The sequence below is a fragment of the Miscanthus floridulus genome, chromosome 4 (genome assembly GCF_019320115.1).
Source record: "Miscanthus floridulus cultivar M001 chromosome 4, ASM1932011v1, whole genome shotgun sequence".
In the NCBI taxonomy this organism is placed as follows: Eukaryota; Viridiplantae; Streptophyta; class Magnoliopsida; order Poales; family Poaceae; genus Miscanthus; species Miscanthus floridulus.
Window position 1 is genome coordinate 10412134 of NC_089583.1, and position 14426 is coordinate 10426559.

At 42.5% G+C, this 14426-nt stretch overlaps 1 protein-coding gene across 2 annotated transcripts in view; it reads right to left on the reverse strand.

Annotated features, from left to right (window-relative positions):
* LOC136550916 (nuclear transcription factor Y subunit A-10-like) overlaps window positions 1-11409 on the reverse strand; it is a 42184-nt gene extending 30775 nt beyond the window's left edge. Inside the window, exons 1-2 of one of the 2 annotated variants that reach the window (XM_066542500.1) lie at window positions 11281-11409; window positions 10738-10900 (exon numbers count right to left, since the gene is read on the reverse strand). In XM_066542500.1, the coding sequence (XP_066398597.1) occupies window positions 10738-10900; window positions 11281-11289 (172 nt within the window). In that variant the 5' untranslated portion in view covers window positions 11290-11409. Of the gene's footprint in view, window positions 1-10737; window positions 10901-11071; window positions 11258-11280 lie in introns of those variants that run through there. The other variant, XM_066542499.1, reaches the window with a different exon arrangement.
* Between the last annotated feature and the right edge of the window lie 3017 nt (window positions 11410-14426).

Below are 14426 nucleotides of genomic sequence, written 5' to 3' on the forward strand. Positions count from 1 at the left end.
TGACCAGGGATGCACCAAACCCCTGCTTATAGCTCTTCTCTAACTAGCACAGTCAGAGCCGACTAGAACCAACTGACCAGGGGATGCCTGTTCGGTGAGGACCAAGAAATGGATGGAGCAAGTAAGGCAGGGCACCCTAAGTCGACCACTGATACCGAGGATCATACCATGCACACCTACTAGGATAGTAACCTAATGGGACATGTCAAGAGGGTGCCCTGCAACCTTCTAGGCATGATAGAACCCAAGCAGTGTTGTGGGCGTTGACATTTGCCCTACAGTGTTGTGGGCACCATCAACTCCCATACCAGACAAACGCGGTAAGGGTCCCCCACATGCCTCTGGACATCAATAGTGTTGTGGGCGCCGTCATCTACCATACATGGTGACTACGGTAAAACCTCCCACATGCGTATGAACAACAACAGTGTTATGGGCGCCTACCATCATCTTGTACCCGACTGGCATGGGCAACAAGACTTAGTAGCATGCGTACTCTCTCTGTCTCGCTTGTAAGGCCACCCCCTTCATCTATAAAAGGGGATGCTCTCTCTCCCAATAGATAGATCCTAGAGTTCACACACACAAAAGCAGAACCACTAGGTTCAAACCTCGAGCACACGCTCAAACACTTAGCACATATTGGAGCTCCCGTCGCTCTTGGCCCTTCGAACCAGAGTCTGACCGGACCTCTTGTACCCCCCATCTTTCTCCCTTCCGTTTGTCACCCCACAGCAAACTTTGAGCACCTAGGGCTCAGAAATAAAGTCATCAACTGACTCAAACTAGTACGTAGGGCACATTGCCTGAACCAGTATAAACCCTATGTTATTGAGTGCTAGGCCACCTCTAATCATAACAGTACAGCAAAACTACAAATATTTACGTGTTGGTCACTTTCTACACCAACAATGTGAGTCATTCATTTTGGGCCAAAGCAATCAACATGGCTTGCTACTATAGTAGATGCCTCTATTATCACTCAATGATAGAGAAGACACCATATGAGCTATTGAATGATAGAAAGCCAAATATTGTGTACTTTCAGGTGTTTGGTTGCAAATGTTACATATTGAAGAAAGGCATAAGATTGAGCACGTTGAAAATAAATGTGATGAAGGCTTCTTGTTTGGTTACTCCACTACTAGCAAGGCTTATAGAGTTTGGAATTTGGCTAGTGGTACTCTTGAGGAAGTCTATGATGTGGAATTTGATAAAACAAAAGGTTCTCAAGAGGAAGATGAGAATCTAGATGATGTGAGAGGCACTCAATTGGCCAATGCAATGAATAAAGATGAATATTGGTGATATAAGGCCTAGAGAAGTGATTGAAGTTGAAGATGACAAAGATCAAGTGCTCCCTACCTCAAATGTGCAAGCTAGTGGTTCTCATAATCAAACTCAAGCTAGTACAAGTGGTGCTCAAGTGCAAGATCAACAAGCTAGTACATCATCTCATGATCAACCAAGTGCAAGCAATGAAGTGCAAATACTCCAACCAACCAGTATTGTAAGAGATCACCCATTGGATCATATAATTGGTTATATTCAAAGAGGTGTACAAACTAGATCAAGATTGAACTCATTTTGTGAGCATTTATCATGTGTGTCTCACATCGAGCCAAAGAAGATAGAAGAAGCTTTGAGAGATGTTGATTGGATAAATGCTATGCATGAAGAGCTAAACAACTTCACAAGAAATAAGGTATGAGAGTTAGTTGAGAGGCCTAAGGATCATAATATAATTGGAATAAGATGGATCTTTCGTAACAAGCAAGATCAAGATGGGATAGTAGTAAGGAACAAAGCGATTGATGGCTTAAGGTTACACTCAAGTTGAAGGTCTTGACTTTGAAGAAACATATGCCCCGGTTGTAAAATTGGAAGCAATTAGGATCTTTTAGCTTATGCTTGTGTCCACAACATCAAGCTATATCAAATGGATGTGAAAAGTGCTTTCTTAAATGGATATATCAATGAGTTAGTCTATGTTGAGCAACCTCCTAATTTTGAAGATGAGAAGAAACCCAACCATGTTTATAAGCTAAGAAAAAACTTTATATGATTTGAAGCAAGCACCTAGAGCATGGTATAAGAGATTGATGGATTTCTTGCTCTCTAAAGGGTTCAAGATGGGTAAGGTTGACACCACTCTCTTCACCAAGAAGATAGGCAATGACTTATTTGTGTTGCAAATCTATGTTGATGACATCATATTTGGATCAACCAATCAAGATTTTTGTGAAGAGTTTAAAAAGAAGATGGCTAATGAGTTTGAAATGTCCATGATTGGAGAGCTTAGTTACTTCCTTGGTCTTTAAATCAAACAAATGAAGAATGACACATTTGTGAGTCAAGGCATGTACATCAAAGACATGCTCAAGAAATTTGGAATGGATGATGCTAAAACTATTAGTATACCTATGGGGACAAATGGAAACTTGGATAGTGATGCTAGTGGCAATATGGTGGATCAAAAGATATATCTGTCTATGATTGGAAGCCTACTCTATGTAACCGCATCAAGGTCGGATGTGATGTTTAGTGTATGCCTGTGTGCTAGATTTCAAGCCTCAATAAGAGAGAGTCATTTGAAGGCAACCAAGAGAATATTGAGGTACTTGAACCATACACAAAATGTTGGATTATGGTATCCCTAAGGAACAAGATTTGAGTTGATTGGATATTCAGACTCCGATTATGCGGGATGCAAAGTTGAGAGAAAGAGCACATCAGGCACATATCAACTATTGTGAAGATCACTTGTGTCTTGGTCATCAAAGAAGCAAAATAGTGTAGCACTTTCAACCGCCGAAGCGGATTATATTTCGACCGATAGTTGTTGTGCACAATTACTTTGGATGAAGGCTACTTTAAGTGACTTTGGAATAAAGTTCAAACAAATGTCATTGCTATGTGATAATGAGAGTACAATCAAGCTCACCAACAACCTGGTTCAACATGTAAGAACAAAGTACATTGATGTCCGCCATCATTTTATAAGAGATCATCAACAAAAATGGGATATTTGCATTGAGAATGTGGGCATCGAAGATCAACTTGCCGACATATTCACCAAGCCACTTTATGAGAAGAGGTTTTGCAAGCTAAGAAATGAATTGAACATACTTAACTTCTCCAATATGTGTTAATACACCCCCATATATGACATGCCTCTCTTTCGAGCAAAGCAAGGTAAAGTTGACTTGACATGTCATTCATCCATTGCTAAGGACTTGTTTAGTGCATCTAGTCATTCCTCACATGTCTTAGGCTCATTCATGAAAATCAAATGAATTTGATGCTTATATGGTACCACTATTGCTTGTATGCTTGAAATGATCTAGTGGTAGCATATGACATGTTTGTGGGCTTGTGAACCTAGTGTTTAATCTAGAAAATGAGCTATAAGTGTTTAGCTCAACATGGTGCATGATAACCCTTATTTGAAGGTGTGAAGAAGCTTGCCCTTGGATCAAAACTGAGTTAAATACCTTTTGCAAATGATCTAGATTGAACCAAATTGAGAAAATAATCCTTATTTCACATGGTTTCACCCCAACCTATCTAAAATTTGAGCTCACCTTTTGTGCTAATTGTTGACAAAGGGGGAAAATTCACAAAGATAGTAAGATAGGGGGAGCAAACAAATGAAATGACATTATAAGGGGATCAAATTAAAATTGAAGCACACAAGTAGGGGCCAGCAAGCTCATAAACTTGTATGTTGCATTTACATATGTTTGCTTGCATGGCACATGTTTTAAATTCTATATCCATGCTTGTGTGGTGTATGCTAGATCATAGAAAATGATTGATGAAATGAAAACTAGCATGCATAGGAAGAGTAACTAGACTTGTGCTTATCATGTAAAAACTAGACCCTTTCATATAATGTTGATCTCACGGGATTTTCTAGTTTTTGTGAATGTCTAGTTACTAATGGTGCTAAGGATGGTGTATATTGGCAACTCCTAATTGGTATCACGCTTCAAATGTCCATTCTTTACACCTTAGCATCATTTGGTAGCTATTACTCTCCCAAACCTCTAATCCATGCACATGTGTAAGCTTTCAAATCAAAACTCTTAGCACATATGTAGGGGGAGGTAATACTACCAATTTGGGTTGATGAAACTTGTCCACAATCTTTACACATGGTAATATGCTTGGGCAAGCAACGTGAATCCAAAAAGATTTAATTGAATATCTTTATAAATAGGTTGTCATCAATTACCAAAAAGGGGAAGATTGAAAGCCCTACTTTGGTTTTGGATAATTGATGAAACCTAGCACTAACCTTTGTCATGAGTTGTGATATGAGCTAGGTTGGTGCAATCCAAGTGAGGAGCATGGTGGCACTCAAATGGTGAAGTTGATCACATGAAATGATGAGATGGCCACATGTGATGATGATCAAGTTCTCAACTTGGAAAAGAATAAAGAGAAAAACAAAACCCTATGGAGATCAAGGCAAAGGTATAAATAGGGGTTTTGTTTCGGTGATCAAGACAATATAGAGAGTGTGATCATATTTAGATTAGATGGTCGTACTATTAAGAGGGGTTCTTAACTAGACAATCCGGTCATCTAGTGCCACTAGGTGTTGGACTTCATGCATTGCATTTAGGCCTAGTGCACATCGGAGAGCAAGCGAAAATATTTATCGAAAATATTTTGAGTAATACTAACTTGGCTCTAACATATTTTGAGAAAACACTTTGAGAGTTAGCATCGCTTGCAAAGTAGTGTTAGACTGCTTGTGGATCGAATCGAGAATCAAAAACGTAGCTAACGGATGTTTTTACCTCGGGGTGGTCACCGCCATGGGTGCGGCGGTGCACCACCTAGGCCTGTCCTGTGCCCACCTAGACATGGCCGAGAGCAGCAGCTTTGAGGAGGTCACTGGACATGGCGGTGTGCACCGCCATGTGCGTAACGGTGCACCGTCGGTGGCTGTCTAGTGCCACTGTCGCTTTTTAACCGAGGCAGGGACTTGTTGGAGTTAGGGCCGAAAGGGCAGTGCCCTGGTCACCGCCGTGGGGTGGTGGTGCACCGCCCTAATTATCTAGAGAGCAGGGTTTTTGAGGGCTCAGCCAGAGTGGCACCGCCACACCCTGTCCAGTGCCACCGTCACCCTGTCCGGTGACCAATTAGTCGTTGGTTGACTGTTGAAATTTGACCGTTGGGGGCATCGTCACCCCCTGTCCGACCGTTGGGGGCACCGTCACCCCCCTGTCCGGTGCCCTTGTAGAAACAGCTCCAAAGGGATAATGGCTCTATTTGCTTATGTGGCCATCCTTGGCCACCCTCTTGGCACCTCATACACTTGTGCACACCCTTTGGAAGCTGAGCAACACACTCCACTCACTTGTTCACTTGATTTCATCATCTTGAGTGAGATTGGAGAGCCTCTAGTGTATTGCATTGAATTGCATCATCTTTTGGCACTAGTTGGGTGATTTGGGCTGGTTGTGAGCTTGTTACTTTTGGTGTTTGCCTGACACCTAGACGGCTCGGTGATTGGAGGATCGTTGAGTGGAGTTGGTGATTGTCTCCGGCCTCGATCGATTGCTTGTGAGGGGTCTTGTGCCTTCCCCGGCGGAGCGTCAAAGGCAACTCTAGTACATTGCTCGTGCCATTGAGCTACCTCACTTGTGGGTAGGTTCTTGCGGTGTCCAATTGTGTGGATGAGGTTTGTGCAACACTCTTAGCCGCCGAACCACCAAGTGTTGGTCGACACAACGGGGACTAGCGTGTCAGCAAGCACGTGAACTTCAGGAGAAAAATTGATTGTCTCTTGCCATTGGATTTCACCTGGTATTCATATTGTATTGATTGGTTCATCACCTGTACACTGGCGGTATAAACTTCTCCATCCTCTCTTTACTTTGTGCAAACTAGTTGTAACAGGCTCTTTAGTGTAATTAGTTTTGAGAGCTTGTATTACCTTTGCTAGTTTAGCTTCTCGCCTAGTTGAGCTCTTTAGTGTAGCCAGCTTTTGAGAGCTCTTAGTGACTTAGCCATTGATTGTCTTAGAGATTATAGCAACTAGAATTGTTGGGATAGGAGGCTTGTAACACTTATTAGAGCTAGTGCAAAAAGCTTTATAGCCTTTTAGTTCTCTAACAAGTTTGTCTAGTGGTTTGTAGTTTTAAATTAGGCTATTCACCCCATCTAGCCAATTAGGACCTTTCACAGGATTAGTTATGGTTGTATAATTCAGCTAAAGGAAAGTCTGGTGGGATTTTGAAGGGGATTAGGAAGGAATTTTATGATGTTGGGACCTTTCATCAAGGAGAATTTATGTTGCGATTAAATTTGTGGGACAAAATCAATAAAATTAAGTGGAATTTGCTGGTTGTATATGGTGCTGCTCATGATGATTTTAAAATGCAATTCCTCTCTGAACTTTCTTCCTTCTGCTCTAAGAATTCTGAACCACTTGTGATTGAGGGTGATTTTAACATTATCAGATATTCTTTTGAAAGAAATAAAGCTGGTGGGGCACAGAGATTCTCTGGCCTATTTAATACTCTGATCAACTTCCATGAGCTTAGGGAGATTGTTATGACTGGTCGACTGTTCACTTGGTCTAATAACCAAGATGATCCATTGCTCGAGAAATTGGATAGAATTCTAATATCAAAAGATTGGGAGGACATTTTCCCCCATGCAATGGTCAGGAAGCTGCCTAGAGAAGTCTCTGATCATAACCCATTAATTTTGTCATCTGGGCAATGCAATTCTCTTAAATTCATTCAGTTCAATTTTGAACTCAGTTGGCTTAACAACCCTGATTTCATTGAAGCTGTCAAAAAAATCTGGCTTAAACCTTGTAGAGCTCAATCTGCATTAGACAAAACCCAGCAAAAGCTGAAACTGTTGAAGCAGTATTTCAAAGGTTGGGGTTTTAATTTACAAGGGGAAATAAAGAAAAAAAAAGGAAGAGTATCAGTGATGAGCTAGTAAAACTTGAATCGATTGAGAAGCCAGGGGATCTTAATAAGGAACAATGCTTCAGGAAAGCATGGTTAGTAAAAGAAAGCTTGAGTCTCTTAGATCAAGAAGAAGCTTATTGGCACAAGAGATGTCATGAGGAGTGGTTACTTAAGGGGGACAATAATACAAAATATTTTCATAAGATTGCTAATGGGCGTAAAAGGAAAAATACTATCATATCCTTGGACAAGGATGGTTTGATCATTGAGGGAGATGAAAATTTACTACAACATGCCACTGAGTATTATTCTGATTTGTTTGGCCCTGGGGAGGAACTATGGCCAGAACTGTGTGGGCTGTAGTTGCTCATTCTATTGGGGCTAACAATATCCCCAGATCCTTGCAACAATGCTAGGCCTAGTGTGAACGATGGCTACCGGCAGGTAAAAAGTTTCATACCCTGGGAATTGCAGCTATATGTTGGAGTATTTGGAAAGTTCGAAATAATATCTGTTTTGAAGGCAAAAAAAGTTTCCAATCCGATTACAATCATTTGTATGGCTTGCTCGCTCATGTGTTACTGGGCAGGTTTGTTCCTGTAGGCTGATAGAGAGGCTCTGGTGGATGGCGCATTTACGATGTTGGCGATTGCTTGGAAGCTTCTGACCAAGAAATCGAGAAAGGTGACTCCACTTCTGTTGAAGGACGATCAGGAAGGAGGTCAGAATGGCGATGCCTGAAAAGTCTGCCATCTTCGTGTTTTGATGCCTGCGGGGTGATCCAGAGGAAGTTCCGGGAATCGAAGTTGTGGATGGTTCTTTTGCAAGTCGTAGTTGGTCTTCTCAGTTCTTTTAGGTGTGGTCTGTTTAAGTTCATCAGAATGGTAGGCGACCTGAGTCGTGTTTGGCTGGCGTTATCATGTTATCCTTCTGTTCCTGTCTGTCTTGGTCTGTAAACTCTAACAATGTATTTCCGTTGCTTTCAATGGAAATGGGGAGGTTCCTCATGTCAAAAAAAAAAAAAAGAAGCATGCCATTTTTTAAAAGATGGTTGAGGTAGAGTGTCTGCTGGCCAATATGCACTAGAGAGAGCAGGGATGCACGGGACCATTTCTTCTTCTTCTTCTTCTTTAAAAGCCATCGGGATTTGAACCTGGTGATCGTCCCTACTAAACATTTTGTATCTCGGGGTGTTTGGAAGTGCTCCACAAACTCCATCGTAGAGCACTAGAGTTTGTGGAGCAGCTCCTCGCAACTCCACTCTTCAAAATATATGGAGCTGAAACCATTTGGCTAAAAAACGTGAAGCGAAGCAGTCCCAAATACCCCCATAGTATACCTTCTATCTGTTTTTTTTCCTCTCGTTTTTCTTTAAAGAAAAGAATTATGTGTGCAGTGCAAAGGCTTATTTGACAGAGCTCTGCCTACTCCTAAACTCGATATTATATATATTGTTGCTAGCTCCACAAATTCGAATAGAGACAAGTCATCTTCTATGTATGTTATTAGCCTAAGGGCCTGTTTGAATCTATTAGCACTAAAAATTAACTAGCTAGCTAATAGCTGCTAATTTAAATATGGCTAATTTTTAGCAAGAGGATGTTTGGATCCACCTGCTAATAGATAGTTGGATAGTGAGTTGAAAGTGTATATGAACTGTTAACACCTATTAGCAACTCCAAACCGGCTGCTAAAACTAATACTCCCTCCGTCCCTAAAAAGGTGATGTTTTGTGATTTGAAATTTGTCCTAAAAAATGATGTTCTGAGCTTTAGACATGTTTTTGGCCCGAGGGAAGTCTACATGCTTCCATGCAGCGAATGTTAATTAGGTAAGTAATGTACGGGACATCTTTTTTAAGGGAATCAAGTCCAACAAATCAAGGGTATTAAGGACATTTTTCTTCTTCACTAATCTGTCTAAAAAATCATAGAACATCACTTTTTTAGGACGGAGGGAGCAGTTAGCAGCATTCAGCTAATAGTTAGTAGATTTATTAGCAGGTTTGTTTAGATGCATAGTACTAATTTTTAGTGTTAATGGATCATACAAACTCTAAAAGTAGAGGTTTACTCTATTTGTTTCAAAAAGAAAAAAAAAGAAAATTATTGTTACTTCAAACTTAAAGACTTTATTGTTGTTGTATTGTTACTCCAAACTTAGGATGGACAGAGGTGGAGCCCTGTACTGTAAACAACTTCTATCTTAGATTGAGATTTGCCCATCAATGCGAAATTAGTAACTGGAGCCTGCCTGCCGCCCTGCCCTGTGAAACCGGGACATGCATGCATATGGAGGCCCGACCAGGAGCCAACCTTACCACATCCCTGACATCAATTAAGGAAAGGACCCAGCGCGCCACATCTATACATACACACAGTATATGTATACATACATATTCAAGTTGTTAGAGCAGCCGCAGTGTTGGGTTTTTGGTCGGTTCGATACATTTATTGTAAGCATAGCACCGGGTACCATACACTGCAGGCTGGGTTCGATGGAGGAGCGGCTCCCATACATAGAACCCGCCTCTTTCCCAATAAAAAAATATATCACTGACACACATAGTAAACGATTGTCTTTTTTTGGGTGCGTGGGTCCCAGCTAAGGAGCGACTCCGGTTCGATACGCTGCGGTGTAAAACAACAGGACGAGTCATGTCATCATGAGGCCCAGGATAGGAGCGACCCCGCTCCTTCACATTGCGGGTGCTCTGAACTCCTAAACACTAGGTGTAGATCTAGCGGGTAAAGAACATAAATCTGTTGGTGTACCTTAGCTAGTGCGCCCGGTCCAGTGCCTAGTGCGCCCGGTCCAGTGCCGACGGTGACGCTGGTGGCACTGCAGAGGTGGAGACGATGTCTAGTTGCCCGGTGGTGATCGCAGGGGTGATGCAGAGGTGACGGTGGTGCGGTGGGGCATCCTGTCGCTGACAGCACTTCTCGTTATATCGGATTAGGTTTCTGTGAGTGGTTACGGCGGCTCCGATCAACTTCGTTATCCGAGCCCAGTTCCCCACTCCTCTATTTATAGTGTTGTGCGACAGGAGCCCACCAACCATATTAGAGTTGGACGCCCCCAATCAGGACGCAGATCCAAAGGCCCAATAGACCATGGTGGAGATCAACTAAGGGGGTGTTTGGATCCAGCTACTAAAATTTATGAGGTAGTGTCGGGAGGATGTTGCATGGGGTGTTCGGATACTAATAAAAAAATAAATTACATAATCCGTCAGTACTCCACGAGACGAATTTTTTAAGCCTAATTAATCTGTCATTAGCATATGTTTACTGTAGCAAAATATTGTCAAATCATGAACTAATTAGGCTCAAAAGATTCGTCTCGCAAATTAGTCGCAAACTATGTTATTAGTTTCGTAATTAGTCTATATTTAATACTCTATACATATAGTTCAAACATCCGAATAGAATAACGACTAAAATTTAAGAGGGGCAACCCAACACCCTCGAACACAAGTTTCCTAGGACCAGGACCACACTGGCAACCAAATAATGGTGCAGCCATCAACCCGGAACGTACGGCCGGCGGCCGGCATTCAGAGCGGTCGCGCACCAGGTACATTACATGCACCGGCAGGCAACAAGGACGGTCGTCGGCAGCGTCGTCCGTCGTCCGTACTCGGCCGACAGACGCGGCTGCCAGCTAGCTTATCGACCACCGGCCGGCCGTGGATCGGTCCGTCGAGATCGACGACGACGCCACGACGGTCTCGACGGCGGCAGCAGCAGTCGCGACGGACGAGAAAGACGAGAGCTTTTTCAGTATACTTTATTACCTAGGGGATAAGGTGATCGCAGAAACCTAGCCGCAGCGCACCCCTGGTGAGCGGCGGCCCACCACGGCGGCGCGGCCGTGGCCGGGCTGGCGCCGCCGCCGCAGCCGCCGTCGGTGATCACCTGGTGGAAGCCGAGCCCGTGGTCCTGGAAGCTCATCGCTGCCTGCAGGGCATGCAACCGAGGAAAAGCTCGTTGGAACTAATAAGAGTAGATATATAGGTAATCATTCAGTATGTATCGCAAGGAGCAAACTGAGACTGAAGAAGAAGTGATTTTTTTTTCGCAGCATGCTTGGAAAGAGACTGGAAATAACAAATGTTGCCGGAAGCTCACTGCTGCATGCTGCCTGCAAATCGACAAGGAACCAGAAAAGCCTCGCGTCATAGGCTCATAGCAGCGCGCTAGGAACAGCAGCCGAACAGCTCGTACGTGGAATTCAAATAGCAGCGCGCTGACCACTATTCGAAGAGCGAGAAGGGGAACGACTGTCTGTCTGAAAGGAACAAGTTGTTTATGGCCCAATGTATGAGCAGAGAACTTACACTCCTCATGACGGCTTGATGCTGCTGCTGAGATGCCAAGACAACAACGGCCGGTCCTCTCCTCAAGTAGTGTGTGAGATGTATGGCTTTGCCTGGCGAGTGTGTGTACTTGTGCAGTGTCTGTGCGTCTATATGCCAGTGCGAGCGAACGAGAGAGAGACGGAGAGGGAGATCTGGTTGTGGGTTAAGCTAGCGGCTAGCCTGGCGCCATTAAATTGAATCGCCGTCCTTGCTTGTTGTTCAGAAATGTGAGCTACACAAGGGCATTAACACTGAGACGACAGCGGCAGGCATACAAATTTGGGCGCCAGGGAATGTAAATGCAGGGGCCCGGCCGGTCGTCCTCATCTCGCCCTCTCCTAGCTTCTTCTCCGTGCATTCGTTCATAATCGCGAGCGCAGCCCCCTAGCCTATCATCGGTAAGTATGCTTAGCCTACGTAGTACGAACGATCTGCGGGATCGGAATGCGAATTGGCCCTTGTTTACTTCGAGAAATTTGGATTTTGGGGCTACTGTAGCACCTTCGTTTTTATTTGGCAAATAGTGTCCAAACATTGACTAATTAGGCTTAAAACGTTCGTCTCGCAATTTTCCACCAAACTGTGCAATTAGTTTTTCTTTTCGTCTACATTTAATGCTCCATACATGGGCCGCAAACCTTCGATGTGACAGGTACTGTAGCAACTTTTTAGATTTTGGAGTGAAACTAAACAAGGGCTTGTTACCGCAAGTGATCAGGGACTCAAGTCTGGTACTGCTGCTGCTGATCAATGACCATTTGAAGAAGGAGATGGGCAACAAATCATGGCGAAGGCCCAACCAGAGCGCTAGAGAGACTGTGAGTAAAGCAGTGTAGAACTGTAGACTCTGTAGTGTGTGGAACTGCTCTCTCTCTCTCTCTCTTTCTGCATGCTTTCATGTTACAGCCAGACTGGAGGAATGCATGATCAACAGCCAACAGAGCTCCGATCCAGCTGTTACTGTTAGTTGCAGACAGTGTTGCATCAGTGCAAGGCAACTACTACTACTATTACAACAACCAGCCAAGAGGCGAAATGTGAGTGACTGCTTGCCAGGTACGGTTGGCTTTGCTTAGCCCCGTACTTCTGGTTCAGTAAAAACTCCGATGATCCTTGCGCTCTCAAATATATATACGTACATGCTTAATAACTGGTTCAGAAATGGTTTGTGGACAGTGGCGACGTTGCGGTGGAAAACGTTACTCAGCCGGACGGCCACGTAGTACACAAAAGCCTCTTCATCGCCTTCACACACACACACACACACACTATATATATATATATATATATATATATATATATATATATATATATATATATATATATTGCCACGAGTTTTTCATCTGTTCACGAGATCTTCTCAGGCTCCCAAACTCTCCAGCCTGGTAAACCGTAAACCTAGGGCCTGTTTAGTTCCCAAAAAATTTTGTGCAGTATCCATCACATCGAATCTTGCGGCACATGCATGGAGTACTAAATGTAGACGAAAAAAACTAATTGCACAGTTAGGTGAGAAATCACGAGACGAAACTTTTGAATCTAATTAGTCCATAATTAAACACTAATTGTCAAATACAAACGAAAGTGCTACGGTAGCCAAAACCTAAAAAATTTTGCATCTAAACGCGCCCCTACTAAAAATACAGTGGCTACTGGCTGGTCTTCGAGCCTGTGACTTCTTTCTGTGTGTGCCACTGTCTCACTGTCAGCGCAAGGCAAGAGATCGATATGACAGCTTGACAGATTTGGTTGGTTAGACTCGTCGACACTGGGTCCCGTTTGGATCAAAGAATTCTCAAAGCAATTTTAAAGGAATAAATTAGAAAGGAAAAGAATCACATTATAGTGTTCAAAATGAAGGAAAGTTGAGTTTCTTTCAAAGAAAAGGATACCCATAGTACAAAATATAGGAAATAGAACATCCACTCCGATCCAAGGGATCCAATGAACCTTTCTCTCTCTTGCATGCTATGCTTGCTCATGTTACTGTACAGTTTTTTTTTTCTCATTCCAAACATCTCAAAATATTCATTCCTGTGTCTTGAAATCATATAGTTTTTTACTATTCACTCTATCTTATTCCTGCGTTTTCTTTTTATTCCAAGCAGGCTCTAGACAAGCAAGGCAACCCAGGTTACCCATACTTGCATGTATTTCTAGGCCTGGTTTAGTTGGCGAAATTTTTTAGGAAATAGTATTGTAGCATTTTCGTTGTTATTTGACAATTAGTGTCCAATCATAGTCTAATTAGACTTAAAAGATTCGTCTCGTGAATTTCGTCTAAACTATGTAATTAGTTTTATTTTTTATTTATATTTAATGCTTCATGCATGCGTCAAAGATTCGATGTGACAGAGAATCTTGAAAAATTTTGCAAAATTTTAGGAACTAAACAGACTTGAAAAATTTTACAAAATTTTGGGAAACTAAACATGCACCTAGTTCAACAACAAGCTCGGATAACCGCTGCCTTCTGAAGATACGCACTCCATCCGCCGCAAAATGCAGGAAGTGTAAGTCGAATATTTCTTTTGAAGCAATTAATTTTTAAGGAGAAATAGTGCATGTGCCCTTGGAGCGTCCCTAATGGTCTGGCCTAGAGCTGGCTGAATCATTTTTTTTATCCACTGAATAATGTAAAAGACAAGAGGCTAGCGTGGAGTCAAGAGATAGTCTCGCACGTTTTAGGCCACGTATTAGGCCACGTACAGTATCGTTTTGTTTTTATTTGATAATAATTGTCCAATCGTTGACTAATTAGGCTCAAAACGTTCGTCTCGTAAAGTACAACCAAATTGTACAATTAGTTTTTAATTTCGTCAATATTTAGTACTCTATGCATGTACCGCAAGTTTGATGTAACGGAGAATCTTCTTTTTGTATAGTATCAAAGTTGAATTTGATGGAACTAAACAAGTGCCTTAGATGCTCCTCTCTCTGTCACACAATACGATATAAATGTTGTTGTCTCTGACCTCCACGTTTGATAGCTCAGAGCTAGTGCTAGCTTATATTGTTGGAGACGCTCTTGAAAAGGTGTCATCACATGTAATGATTCCACTTTAAAAACTGAAAAAAAAAATAGCAAACCTACTAGTTATAGTTGGGCCAAGGGCTAGAATTAA